The sequence below is a fragment of the Ictidomys tridecemlineatus genome, chromosome X (assembly GCF_052094955.1).
Source record: "Ictidomys tridecemlineatus isolate mIctTri1 chromosome X, mIctTri1.hap1, whole genome shotgun sequence".
NCBI classification, from domain to species: Eukaryota; Metazoa; Chordata; class Mammalia; order Rodentia; family Sciuridae; genus Ictidomys; species Ictidomys tridecemlineatus.
The window spans coordinates 80,991,909-81,004,843 of NC_135493.1; the positions used below are offsets into that span (position 1 = coordinate 80,991,909).

At 43.9% G+C, this 12,935-nt stretch overlaps 1 protein-coding gene across 3 annotated transcripts in view; it reads right to left on the reverse strand.

Annotated features, from left to right (window-relative positions):
- The window catches only part of Fgd1 (FYVE, RhoGEF and PH domain containing 1), a 42,597-nt gene that overhangs the window by 6,289 nt on the left and 23,373 nt on the right, over positions 1-12,935 (reverse strand). For all 3 annotated transcript variants that reach the window (XM_005339782.3, XM_040281276.2, XM_040281284.2), the window contains exons 7-12: positions 11,405-11,561; positions 11,156-11,294; positions 4,040-4,098; positions 3,750-3,896; positions 3,269-3,361; positions 3,025-3,104 (exon numbers count right to left, since the gene is read on the reverse strand). In XM_005339782.3, the coding sequence (XP_005339839.2) occupies positions 3,025-3,104; positions 3,269-3,361; positions 3,750-3,896; positions 4,040-4,098; positions 11,156-11,294; positions 11,405-11,561 (675 nt within the window). The remainder of the gene's footprint in view (positions 1-3,024; positions 3,105-3,268; positions 3,362-3,749; positions 3,897-4,039; positions 4,099-11,155; positions 11,295-11,404; positions 11,562-12,935) is intronic.

The following is a 12,935-nucleotide window of genomic DNA, read 5'->3' on the forward strand; positions in this document are numbered from 1 at the left end:
GAGTTGCTGGGATTACAGGTTGTACACTACCATGCCTGCATGTGTCAAACTCTTGAGGGGGGATGTGTAATGATGTTTGTAATTTATTTTTAAACACATTTAAAAAACAAATCACTTGGCTTGGTAGATGAATAGAATGATAGATACGTGATAAAGTAAATATAGTACAATGTTAACACTTTTATAATCCAAATGGTAGGTTTATGAGTGTTCACTGGGCAATTCTACCAATTTTCTGTATTTTGGAAAACTTTCATAATAAAATGTGGAAAGAAAAGGTCATGGGTTATGTCTATGTGGTAGGGTTCTAGGGAGAATTTTTACTTTATTCTGATGGCTATTTATGTATATTTTCTAATTTATACTTTCTTTGCATTGAAAAAGCATTGCTTTTTTTTGGGAGGAGGGGTTACTGGGGATTTAACTCAGGGGCACTCGACCACTGAGCCACATCCCCAGCCCTATTTTGTCTTTTATTTAGAGACAGAATCTCACTGAGTTGCTTAGCACCTCACCATTGCTGAGGCTGGCTGTGAAATCCCAATCCTCCTGTCTCAGCCTCCAAAGCTGCTGGAATTACAGGTGTGCACCACTGCACCTGGCTTTCTTTTGTTTTTTAAGAACCAAAATAGTATTTTTGGCCATTCATGCTGAATTATATAGGGATAAAATATCATGATTTTTGTAATTTAGTTTAAAATGACTCATGTCAGTGCATGCTTATAGTCCCAACTACTTAAGAGGCTGAGGCAGGAGGATTATTTGAACCTAGTAGTTTGAGGCCTGGGAAACATAGTGAGACCCTGCCTTGAAAAACAAAAACACAGCTGGGTGCAGTGACGCATGCCTGTAATCCCAGTGGCTTGGGAGGCTAAGGCAGGAATCTTGTGAGTTCAAAGCCAGTCTCAGCAATTTAGCAAGGCATTTAGCAACTCAGGACACCCTGTCCCTAATAAAATAATAAAAAAAATCTGGGGATGTGGCTCAGTGGTTAAGCATCCCTGGGTTCAATCTCCAGTACCAAACAAAACAAAACAAAACAAAACACAAAACAAAAAACAAACAACAAGAAAGCAAAAACCCCAAACCAAATTATATTAAACCAAAAAAGATATAGATGGCAAAATGTCCATAGTTGTCTCTCTCTCTCTCTTTCTCTCTTCGTGGTACTGGGAATGGAACTCAGGACCTCATGAATGCTAGGCAAGTGCTCTACCACTTGTTGCATTTGACTTGGTGATTCTAAGCCCTGGTGCACAAATTGAAATAACCTGGGGAGCTTTTAAAACTCCCCATTTTTTAAGGCTACATCCTAGAATAATTAAATCAGAATCTCTGGATGTGGCTCCCAGCTATCAATATTTACTATAAGCTCCTCAGTTGATTCCAAGAGTTGCCAAGGTTGAGAACCAGTTGTCCAAATTGTGAGCATATGGGTGCTTGTTATAGTTCTACTTTTCTTGATACTTGAAAATTTTCATTAAAAAAATAATAAGGGCAGTAAAAGCAGCTGCAAAGCCAACTTTCCATACCTTCCTGTTGCCACTAGGAGGAAACCCTACACTGCTTGGTCCAGTGATCTCTGCAGCCCCCTCCCTCTCTGTAGTCAACGTGTCCCTGTCACGTGGCTTGTCATTCTTTCAGATGTGTCTGTTTTGCTCCTGCTGTCCCTGCTGCAGGCCTCAGGGAGGCTCTCTCAGTCTCCTTCAGTTTCAAGGACCAAGTCTCAGCTAGCTTTACTCTCAGTTCACACTCATCTCTGTTCTGTCTCAATGCAGTCCCTCCACACAGCCTGTCAGAGGCAGGTCATCTGCTGAGGTGAATCTATTCTCCAGTCCTGGCCATGAACTTCATATCCCTTTCCTCAGAAGGCAGCCTAGACAGTGGTTGAGGGTGTGGACATTAGACCCAAGTGGCCTGAACTCCAATTCCAGCTCTGTTCCTTTACAGCTGTGGGATCTGGGGCAACACTGTCTTGTGCCTCAGTTTGCTCATCTGTAAAATGGGTTGATGGCAATCATAACTGAAGTAGCTACTTGAAATAAGTGTTGTTGAAAGGAAGGACTTCAATTAGACAGTTCAATTAAGTTAAAATAGTACCTGGCACAAGAGTAAAACTTTATGAAATATAATCTATTAATATAAACATCCACATAGAGGATAGATATCAAAGCCCCTCTGTTAAAAGGCTCAACACTTTACTCATACTATTACTTTTACAATTTTATTTTATTTTATTACTGTTATTATTTGCAGTACTGGGATTGAACCCAGGGACACTTAACCACTAAGTTACATTCCCTAGACTGTTTTCTTTTTCTCTTTTTTTGATACTGGGAATTTAACCAGTGCTTAAACACCGAGCCACATCACCAGCCCTATTTATTTGTTTGTTTATTTATGTATATATTCATTTATTATTTTGAGACAAGGTCTCACTAAGTTGCTTAGGACCCTGATAAGTTGCTGAGACTGGCTTTGGACTTGTGATCCTCCTTCCTCAGCCTCCTGGGTCACTTGGATTATAGGAATATGACAATGTGCTCATTACATCTAAGGTTCAATTCAATCCTTGTCTAGCAAATCTCATTTAAAGCTGTTTTTCCCAAACCAGGCTTCTATCGTGGAACACACATTGCATTTAGTTATTTTCCTTAAGTCTGTGAATCTGCAATAAACTATCTGTGGTGCTATTATTGTATGTTAGAGTTAGTATTCTACTCTTCCCTGTCCTCTGACAGAACCCACCAGAAGAAATTCTTGTTTGAATCCGGGAGAGCTTATTCTTTCTCCAAAAGCCCCCCCACTGGCAGGAGTGCTGACTTTCTCCCACATCAGTAAGTACTTATCCTTAGTCCAAATATCATCTAGCTCTCAGGGGTGGCCCACATTGCAGAAGAGCAAGCCTGCATCTTTGGGGAAAGGTGGTCATCCTTTCTCTAGAATAATCTCCAGGCCTGGAATACCTAAGCATATCTTAAGGAGAGAGGAGGCTGTAAGGAAGGCATAGGCAAAGGCAGGTACCTGGCCTGGAGCTCCAGGGAGCGCTGCTTTCCTGACACCAGGAAGGTCCGAGGCAGATTGAGGTTGGAGCTCTCCTTTAGCTGAATGGAAGGAGAAAGGGTAGGGGTAAGGCCTACTGAGCTCCCTAGAGCCCTAGTCTTCTGCACTTATACACACAGGCTTATGTTCAAAGCTAGCACGTCTTTGTTCTTCCCAAGACCAACACCCCAGTCTGGATTCCCATTTCCCACCTCCTGGTGCTCACCTCCATGCCATCTACATCAATGCGTGCCCGCACGCTAAACTTCTGGCCAAGGAGCCGCAGCCTGGGCACGCAGTAAAGGAGGCGATCGTTGAACTAGGAAGGAAAAGGTTTGGGATGTATGTGCAGGAGACCTAGTGGGGATGTGGCCTGGCTCCCCACCCTTATGGGACTTCCAAAGCTTTATTGTTGAGGACTCAAGGCAATAGATGGAGGAAAGAAAGCCCAGATTGGGATCAGGGGTCGCAAAGAAAGAGCCTAGGCATGTGAGTCACTTTCTAGTGGGTGACCTTGTTCAAGTCATTTATCTCTTAAGTCTTAGTTACATCATCTGTAAAGAAGAAAAAAATAATTCATAACATAGATAGTGATAATACAAGATACCATAGGAAAGAAAGTCTGGCTGGAGGCATATTCTTGAGTACCATGTCAACATGAATGGGGATCTGGCATGCCTACCCACAACTCTACACCTGGCACTTACTAGTATGAGGTATCGGTCTTGAGTGGTCCCATTCTTCGCTGACAGCTTAAGGATGTGGCCTTCTTTTATGAGCTCTTTGGTGGGGCTGACAATGTCTTCCTCACCCCCTAGCAACTCATATACCTTCAGCAGCTTGTGCATTCGCTCCTGGAAGGAGACAGTGAGCAAAAGGGAAGGCTTGGGGTGCCAACCTCCCTTGCATGTCCTTACATCACAAACCCCCCAAACCCTGGAGAGGGACACCACAAGTGGGTGGCAAAGGAAGGGCAGGATCTAGAAGGGCCACTCACCATTTTTCGGATGGCAGCATTAGAGTGCTCTGCCGCTGTGGCTATCAGCTCCAGAGACTCTACAGGTAGAGAAGTGAGGTCAGATGGAGGGTTAGCAGAAATGAAGCTCTTGGGGGCTTTTTCCCTCCCTGAATACTTCCTCCTGGGCTGACCACACCCCTCAACCCATCTTGGAAAGTTCTAGCCTCAAAGATGTCCAAAGCAACATCATACAGAATCTGAAACTGTCTCAAGGCCACAATAGCAGAATCATAGTATATGGGATGGCAGACAGCCATTAAATGCAAGCTTGGCAAAACTATTATTACCATTAATAGTAATGACAATAATAGTTACATATAAAAATTCATGTTTAGCAAGTTGTCTCTGGATGGTGGGACTGTGGGTGGTTTTTATTACCTTCTTTAGATTTTCTGTATTTTATATATATATAAAATAAACAAATAATATATGAAAACTATATATATTTGTACTGGAGATCAAATGCCAGGGTACTTCACCACTGAACCCAGACCTTTTTATTTTTCATTTCAAGACAGGGTGTAAATTGCCCAGGTTGGCCTTGAACTTGTGATCTTTCTGACTCAGCCTTCTGAGTTGCCGTTACAAGGATGTAGCACCACACCCATCTTCTCTTCCATAGGTGTGAGTGTGTATGTGAGTGTGTGTGTGTGTGTGTATGTTTGCTTTTTAGTATGGGGTGCGGACTGGAGATTGAACCCAGAGGCATTTTACCATTGAGCTACATCCCTAGCCCTTTTTGACTTTTTAATTTTGAGATAGGGTTTTACTAAATTGCTTAGGCTGGCCTTGAATTGACCATTCTGCTTTTGCTTCCCAAGTCATTAGGATTACAGGGTGCACCACTGTGCCTGGCTCTTCCATAGTTTTGACAAAGAACATGTATTATTTTTATAATCAGAAAAGTCATATAAATAAACAAAGAGAGGCTAGAGATATAACCCAGTGTTAGAGTGCTTGCCTAGCATATTTGATGCCCCGGGTTTAATCTCCAGTACCCTAAAAGAGAGTGAGGGAGATGATTCTTTCATCTGTCTCAATAATTCTGATTATAGGCACGAGTTCTATGTATAAACACACTTTCATTGAAGTGATGTTTTTAATGTGCCAAGTCGAAAACAAAAACATCCAACTGTAGCAGTTTGGTTAAATTATGGTACACTCATGTAATGGAATATCAAATAATTTTTATAAGTGATACTTATGTAGGGTTCTTTTTTCTTTTTGTACCAGAGATTGAACCCAGGGGTACTTAACCACTGGGCCACATGCCAAGTCCTTTTTATTTTTTATTTTGAGACAGTTCTAAGTTGCTTAGGGCCTTGCTAAGTTGCTGAGGCTGGCCTCAAACTTGTGATCCTCCTGCTTCAGTTTTCCAAGTCACTGGGATTATAGGTGTGTGCCACCCAGCCCAGTTTATGTAGGGTTTTTAACAGTCTGGGAAATGCTCAGGGTATTTTAAGGATACAATCTTGTATATACAGGATGATCTCATTTTTGCAAAAATACATACCTAAAAAACACTAGGAAGAATAATATCAAAGTGCTCATCATGCTTATTCTACATGGGCTTGGATCACATGAGATTCTCCCCTACTTTAATCTTTTCTGTAATTTCCATATTTCCTACAGTGACCAGGTATCATCAGAAAAAAACTGAAATGTTCTGGGGATGGTGGCACAATGCCTATAATCACAGCACTCAGGACGCTGAGGCAGGAGGATTGCAAGTCCAAGGCCAACCTTGGCAACTTAGTGAGGCCCTAAGCAAAGACCTTGTCTCTAAATACATAAATAAATAAAAAGGGCTGGGAATGTAGTTCAGTAAGGCAGCCCTGGGTTCAATCCCTAGTACCCCAAACAAAACAAAACCCCCAAACCAACAAAAAACCTGAAATGAGTCCCCAAGCACTAAACAAATCCTGCCCCTACTAATTGCCTGGACATAGCTTTACTCGTCCCTATTCTACATACTGTATTTCCCTATGTGTGTATTGGAGGGCTGCAGGTACTTCTGAAGAGGCTCCATATGGTTGGTAAACCAAGTCCTGTTTTGGTGCTCAAGCATCAGGTCCCTGTCCTGGCTCAGGCCTCCCCATGCCTTTCAGGTGTTGGGCTATCCCCAACCTCTTTACTACCCTGATTGCCAGAAGGAGCTTTGTCACACACAGTTCACTGTCACTCCTCTGCTCAAATCTGTCAATGGTTCCCTGTACCTGCAGAGCAACGACCTTTAACCTGGCATTCAAAGCCCTTGGTGATCTGGCTTCTGCTGACCACTCCAACTTCCTCCTCTGCCACTCCCTAAACATGTTTATCTTGCTTCACTCGGCCACTGCTAGTCAGTCTTCCAGATTCTGACCACTACCTCCATTAAGCCTGCCCTGAATTCCCAGGCTGATTGAGGACACTGTGTTTCCAAATTCCCCTTTGCCTCCTTCTGTCCCACTCGTCACACAGTGTGTTCATCATATATCTACATTTGTGTCCCTCAGTAGACTGTGAGCTACTTAGGACAGGGCCAAGGTTCCACTACCTTTTCAGGATTCCCCAATAGATGCTTTTCATAAACTGGCTCCTTTGATCCTCACAACCCTGGCAGATAGGTGTGACTGTGTTCTATTTGTCCAATGACAAAACCAAGACTCAGAAAGCAGGTAGCCACTTTAGGTTGGCTAGCTGAGAGGTGATAGTTGGCATCAGAGCAGGGGCTGATCTCCCTGTTGTCTTTTCTCCTGCATGTCCTCCATTCCAGGGTAAGTGGCAGGCTGAGTGGTGAACATAGGGGAGCCCAAGGGAAGGAAGAGGAATATTCTGGCAAGCTTGAAGCACACAAGCTCGGGCCTATTTTAGGCCACTGGGCTCAGACTGGAAGCTTTGCTATAGGGACCTCTGTCTGAAGAAGTATCACATGAGGTACAGAATGGCATTTCCAGGAGTCTGGTGTGAGCAGGTTCAGTCTAGGGGATTCGTGTGGGGATGTTAGCCCATGATTTCACCTGGGGTTCAGGTGAGGGAGTACAGTTTGGTGCATAAGTTTGGTCTAGAAGCTTTCATGGAGCCTGGTTTGGGCTTGGCAGTCTGGGATCTTGGTTTGGAGTTCAGTCTTAACTCAGTGTAGGCAGCCTACTTAGCCTGGTCTGGGCACTCAGTCTATGGTCTAGGCTCAGGAGTTCACTTTGGAGCTAGAGAGTGGCTAAGTCAGTTTGTGGAACCAGAGATATGATTTAGTGGGGCTCAGCCAAGAGATTTTAGCTGATGGGTAAATAATAGATAGCTCAGTTTAAGATCTTGGGCTGGGGAGCTTAGTGGGCATATCTTAGCTAGCTTTCATTCAGAGATCATCATTCTAAGCAGCTTATAAAACCAGACTGGGAAGTTCTTTCTGGGGGTTCCACCTTTGGGCTCAATGTGGGGAGCCCATTCAGCCAACCTCAAACTCTGAGGTTCATTCTGGGGACTTGGATAGGGTTGGGATTAGTACAAAACAGGAAACTAAGTTTGAAAGGCCCAATCTGGGGGCTAATTTTAGAGGGATTCTGTATGGATGACATTATCCAGGACATTTGGTAATAAAAAACAGCTTGGGCCTTGACCATGTGCCAGGCACTGTGCTACAAAATTATCTCATTTATCCTCAAAACAACCCTAAGAGGTAGCCATCATCATTCTACTTCTGCATGTACAAAAACTGGGGCTGAGAGGCTGAGTAGATTGCTGGAGAATGCACTATTGACAAAAGAGGCTCAACCTGTGGCCCAATCTAGGGAGCTTATATTGGCAGCTCACTTTGGAGTGCAGTTCAGGGAGCTCCTTTAGGGAACTTCCATCTGGGAATCTCATGCTGGGGATCCAGTAAAATGAAAGAACCGAGTCCTAGAAGCTTAATATGGACATGTGATTCTATGGGGCTCAGTAGAGAAATGAGATAGGAGGTACCTTCTGAGGACCCTAGCTGGATGGTACAAAATGTGGGGAGTGAGGCACCTTTCTTGGGTCTCAGCACAGGGCCGTCTGGAGACTTATCTGTTGGACTTGGCCCAGAAATATCAACTCAGGAATTGAAGTCTGAGAGATAGAAAATTAGAGGTTCGGCATGGGGGAAGTCAGTCTGAGTTGAGACTTGGAAAATCAGCCTATGAGGTACTTAGCCTATGTGGCTTAATTTGGGGGACAATCCAGGGCATTAGTCTGAGGGCTTAGTGAAGGACTCTCAATCTGATTGATGAAAAATAGGGCTCTTCAGAGACTTGGGCTAGGGAAAACACAGTCTGGAATACTTGGAGCTCAGGGTGGGCTGCTCAATATCAGGGTCATTTCTGGGGTTTACATTGGGGAACTGTGAGAATCCAGTCTGAGTATTCAGTGATGTTTCAATGTGTGGGATGGAACAGGAAAATCAGTCTTTTGGGTTCAGACTGGAAGTTTTAATCTAAGGGATAAAAATGGTGGGATTAACCTAGGGGGTTCAGTCTGGCAATACCTGTCTAGAGAATGATGGCCAAGGAGAAAAGATTGAGTAGCTCTTTTGGAGGAATCTCACTTTGGGACTCAGGCCAAGGGCAGTGATTAGGAACCCACTCTCAGGGCTAAGAGTGGGGTGATCATTCTTGAGGCCTAGTCTGGGGATCTAAGTTTGAGAGCCCTGTAGGGGTCTATAATTGCGACCTCAGACTTTACTTAGCTTGAGGGCTCAGGTGGGAGATGTCAGTTCATGGGGTTCATCCCAAGGAATCATTCAGGTTCTTTCTAGAGGTTTAGGTTAGGCACCCAGTGGGGCTCTTATTCTGTGGGAGGAATGAGATACTTAGTATTTTGTATCCATTTGGAGATTTCAGCTATCATATCTCTGGATCAAAATAAAGGTAGGGTGAAAGGGGCTAAGTAGGGAGGCAGACACAGCACAGGACACAGTTGTTTACTCTTCACTCTTGTGGCTTCCACACTTTCTCTGTTTTCTTCCTACCTTTATGACTGCCCCTTTTAGAAGAATCCTTTTCTGATTCCACTTCCCTGAGTTTTGTCCTAGGTCCTTTTTCTCCTCCATTTACACTCACTCCTTATGGTGATCCTGGCCAACTCCATGACTTTCTATACTTTCTATGTGCCAGTGAAATCTAAATCTCTCTCTCCCTGGAATTCTAGACTCATCTAACTGCCAAAATTGGCAGCTCATTTTTGTCTAAAAGCCAAATTCCCAAACTTATCTAAAAAAACAATATTCTTGTGGCTCAGTGGTAGAGCACTTGCCTAGCATTTGTGAAGCACTGGGTTCAATTCTCAGCACCACATATAAATAAGTGAATAAAATAAAGGTCCATCAATAACTAAAAAAATTTTTTAAGAGAAGATCCATCATTCTTTTTTTGTACTGGGGATTGAACCTACAGGTGCTTTACCTCTGAGCCACATCCCCAATCCTTCTTATTTTTATATGAGACAGGATCTTACTAAGTTGCTGAGGCTGGCCTTGAACTTGTGATTCTACTACCTCAGCTTCCTGAGTCACAGGTATTACAGGCATGCACCACCATGCCCAGCTAAGAACCATTGTTCTCAGCTCTCCCAGGCTCCATATCCACTCTAAGGCCTTTCAGTGCCACTTCCAAATAGAATATATCCTGAATTTAGTCTTTTCTAACCATTTCCACTGTTTCATTCAAGTCAGCTTTTCTCATTTAGATTATTGCAAAGGTCTTCAAATTAATCACTTGGTTCCCTCTCTTCTTCCCATGTAATCCAGACAAAAACTTTCTCATGGCTATCCACCCCACTCAGAATAAATTCATCTCCTTATCTTGACTTTCAAAGTCTTGCTTATCTCTCCAACCCCACTTCTATTCTACCCTCACTTGCCATGCTTGAATCATAGTGGTCTTTATTTTGATCCAGAGATATGCAAGCTTCCCACCTCTCAAAATTTCCCCAGTATCCCTATTGCCTTGGGGACTCTGCACCTGCTGTTGCCTCTGCCTGAAAAGTGCTCCTCCCATTGGCATGTAGCTATCTTCTTCTTGTTATTCAGGTTTTGACTCAAATGTCTTCTACTCAGAGAAGCCACCCAACTTAAAGTAGACTGCCCAGTCACTGTCATATCACTCTCTTCTAATTCTCTGAGTTAGGGTTAGCATCTACCTAATGCCCTCCTTTGCATTTGTTACTTTAATCGTTTCTCTGCCCAACTAGAATACATGCTTTCTGAAATCAAGGCCCTTATGTGCTTTATTTGCGTCTATATCTCCAGTGCCTAGAGCTCTGCCCTAAATATTAAGGTGCTCAATTGTTAAGTTAATGAATGAATAAATATAAATAGCAGTCTGGGGAAGGGCAAGTGGGGTGGACCTTGAGGAGCTCTACCTGGGGTGTGATGCTATAGGGATGGGACAGGTACTGGAGGAGTCACAATAAAATACTTTTCTAGTGGTAGTGTGTAGGGACTCAGTCTGGGGAGGAAGTTTCTTGGCATAGAGATCCAAATCTGAGGTAGAAAATAAGGGAACCAGTTTAGGGTGATCATTTCTAGAGGTGATTCTGTGGGGCCCTGATCAAATTTGGATGTTCTTTTGGAAGGCTCATTTTGAGGAGTGGATAGTGGACATAGAATGGAGCTCTTTCTGGGGAGCTCAGCCATGGAGACTTAGTAAAAGAGGTCTTGGTCTGAGGAAGTTAGGCTAAGCTCTAGCCTAGAAGCTCAGTCCCTGGGGGTTCATGTTCAGTTTAATTTTGTACTTGTACTTCATTTGGGGATAAATCTGAGGGTCAGCCTAAAAAAATGGATGGCTTCCTTTAGGGGGTCAATCTGGGCATGCCTCTCAAACTCTGGGGTTCCATTTGGGAAGTTCCAGCTGGGAGACTCCTTTTGAGTGTTCTTTCTGGGTACACAGGGAGGGATCTTAACCGGGAGGTTCATCCTGAGATCTCAATTCAGTGTCAATGTAGGTCTTTCAGTTTAGAGATTCTTTCTATTCTTGGATCTCAATCACATGTCAATGGAAAGCTGAACCTGGAAATTAAGTTTTGGGGACCTGCATGAGAGGTCTGACCTAGGGCTATCAGTGTCAGGGAGCAGGGCAGGGTCTGGGTACACACACTCACTTTGGGCATCCTTGCTGTCTGGGGAGCCATGAGGCAGCTTTAACAGATAGTCCTTGAGAAGCAGCTCATAGCGGGGGATGCGCTGCACAGGCTCCAGCATGTGGTGCTGCAATGTCAGATTGCCACAGGCTTCCTCCTTCTGTGACAGGCAGAAAGAGAGGAGCTCAGGTCTAGTTGCAGACACACCCCCCAACAGGTCCCTGCAGATCTTTCCTCCCTCCATCTGCTCCATCCAGGTTCGCCACTCACCTGCACCTCATGAATGATGACTTTGAACTGGGTGGAGCGCTCTGTCCAGGTGTTGACCAGCTCCACAGCCCTATCAAAGTTCTTCACATACTCGCCATACATCTTGAGGAAGGGTGCCAGCTTCTGCAGAATGTCCCCAATGCGTGGGTAGCGGTCCCTGGGGTAGAAATGGGGGCTGATGTGGTCCTGATGAACCTTAGCTCCCAGGGACCTCCCTCATAGGTCTCTAGTCCCAGGCATATCACTCTCATTTCAGTCCTGGAAACCTACTTCCCAACCAGTTGACTTCTTTGGAAATGCTGCTTACATAGGCCAATTAGGCCAGGAGGCTCTTTTGACCTGAGAACATGGCCTGGGAGGCCTCCTGCCCTGACTCCTGATCAAGCACCAGGAACAACATGTCCTGGAACATCTGCCTTGACTTTACTGCAAGGCCTATATAATTGATTCTGTGCCCAATCTTGTGTTAAGTGGTGTTGGGAACACAGAAATGAGTCACACCCAGTTGAGCCCTGAGAGGTTCACTGTCCATTGCGGGAGGCCAAGAAACCAGGTCTGCTCATAATCCTCGCTAGTCATAGTCTGATGTGGGAGATAAACCAGACCTGAGGTCATGGGCTCCTGGGGAGATAGCAAAGCCAGGTTTCATACCAGGCCTCTGTGATCACGGTCTGGTAAGAGGGACACAGTTTATCTTATAAGTGTGGGGAACATGTAGACAATTTTAAGCAGGGACTGATATGATCTGGTTGTTGTTAAATGCTCATTCAAGCAGGTGGTATAGACTCAAAAAGGCTGAATTGAAAGAGGAAAGTCTAGAGGCTAGAGTTTATCTATAAAACCTGTCCTGCTCCCTCAGGACTAGGTTCAGGCATTATCTCCTCTCTAAATCTGTTCTCAGACCCCCAGGCTAGGCTTGATCCATCTGTTTGATCCCTACACCCTCCCATTCTCACCTCTATCATAGCACAGATAAAAATAACAATAGCTAACAAACACTGAGCACTTAGATACTGGGTACTGTTTGTTAAGAGATCTCCACATGTATCAACTTATTTAATCCTTAAAATAACACTTATTATTCCCATTGTAAAGATGAGGGGTCAGGCACAAAGGTTCACACCTATAATAATTCCAGCTACTTAAAATTCGCAGGCAGGAGGATTACAAATTTGAAGCCAGACTCAGCAGTTGAGTAAGGCCTTATCTCCAAATAAAAAGTAGAAAGGGCTGGGAATATAGCTCAATGGTAAATGCCTCTGATTTCAATCTCAGTACCTAAATAAATATGAGGAAACTGAGGCACAGCAATTTAAGAAATTAGCAAGCAGCAGAGTCAGAATTTGAACATGCCAATTTATCTCTGGATAGTTTGGTTTCTCTTGAGATTGTGTAAATCTTTCACCTTGTATCAATTTAGCTTTGAACCTCATACTTTTTTTCTTCCAGTAGTGGGGCTTAAACCCAGAGGTACTTTACTACTGAGTTGCAGCCTGGGCCCTTTTTATTTTTATTTATTTTATTTTGAATT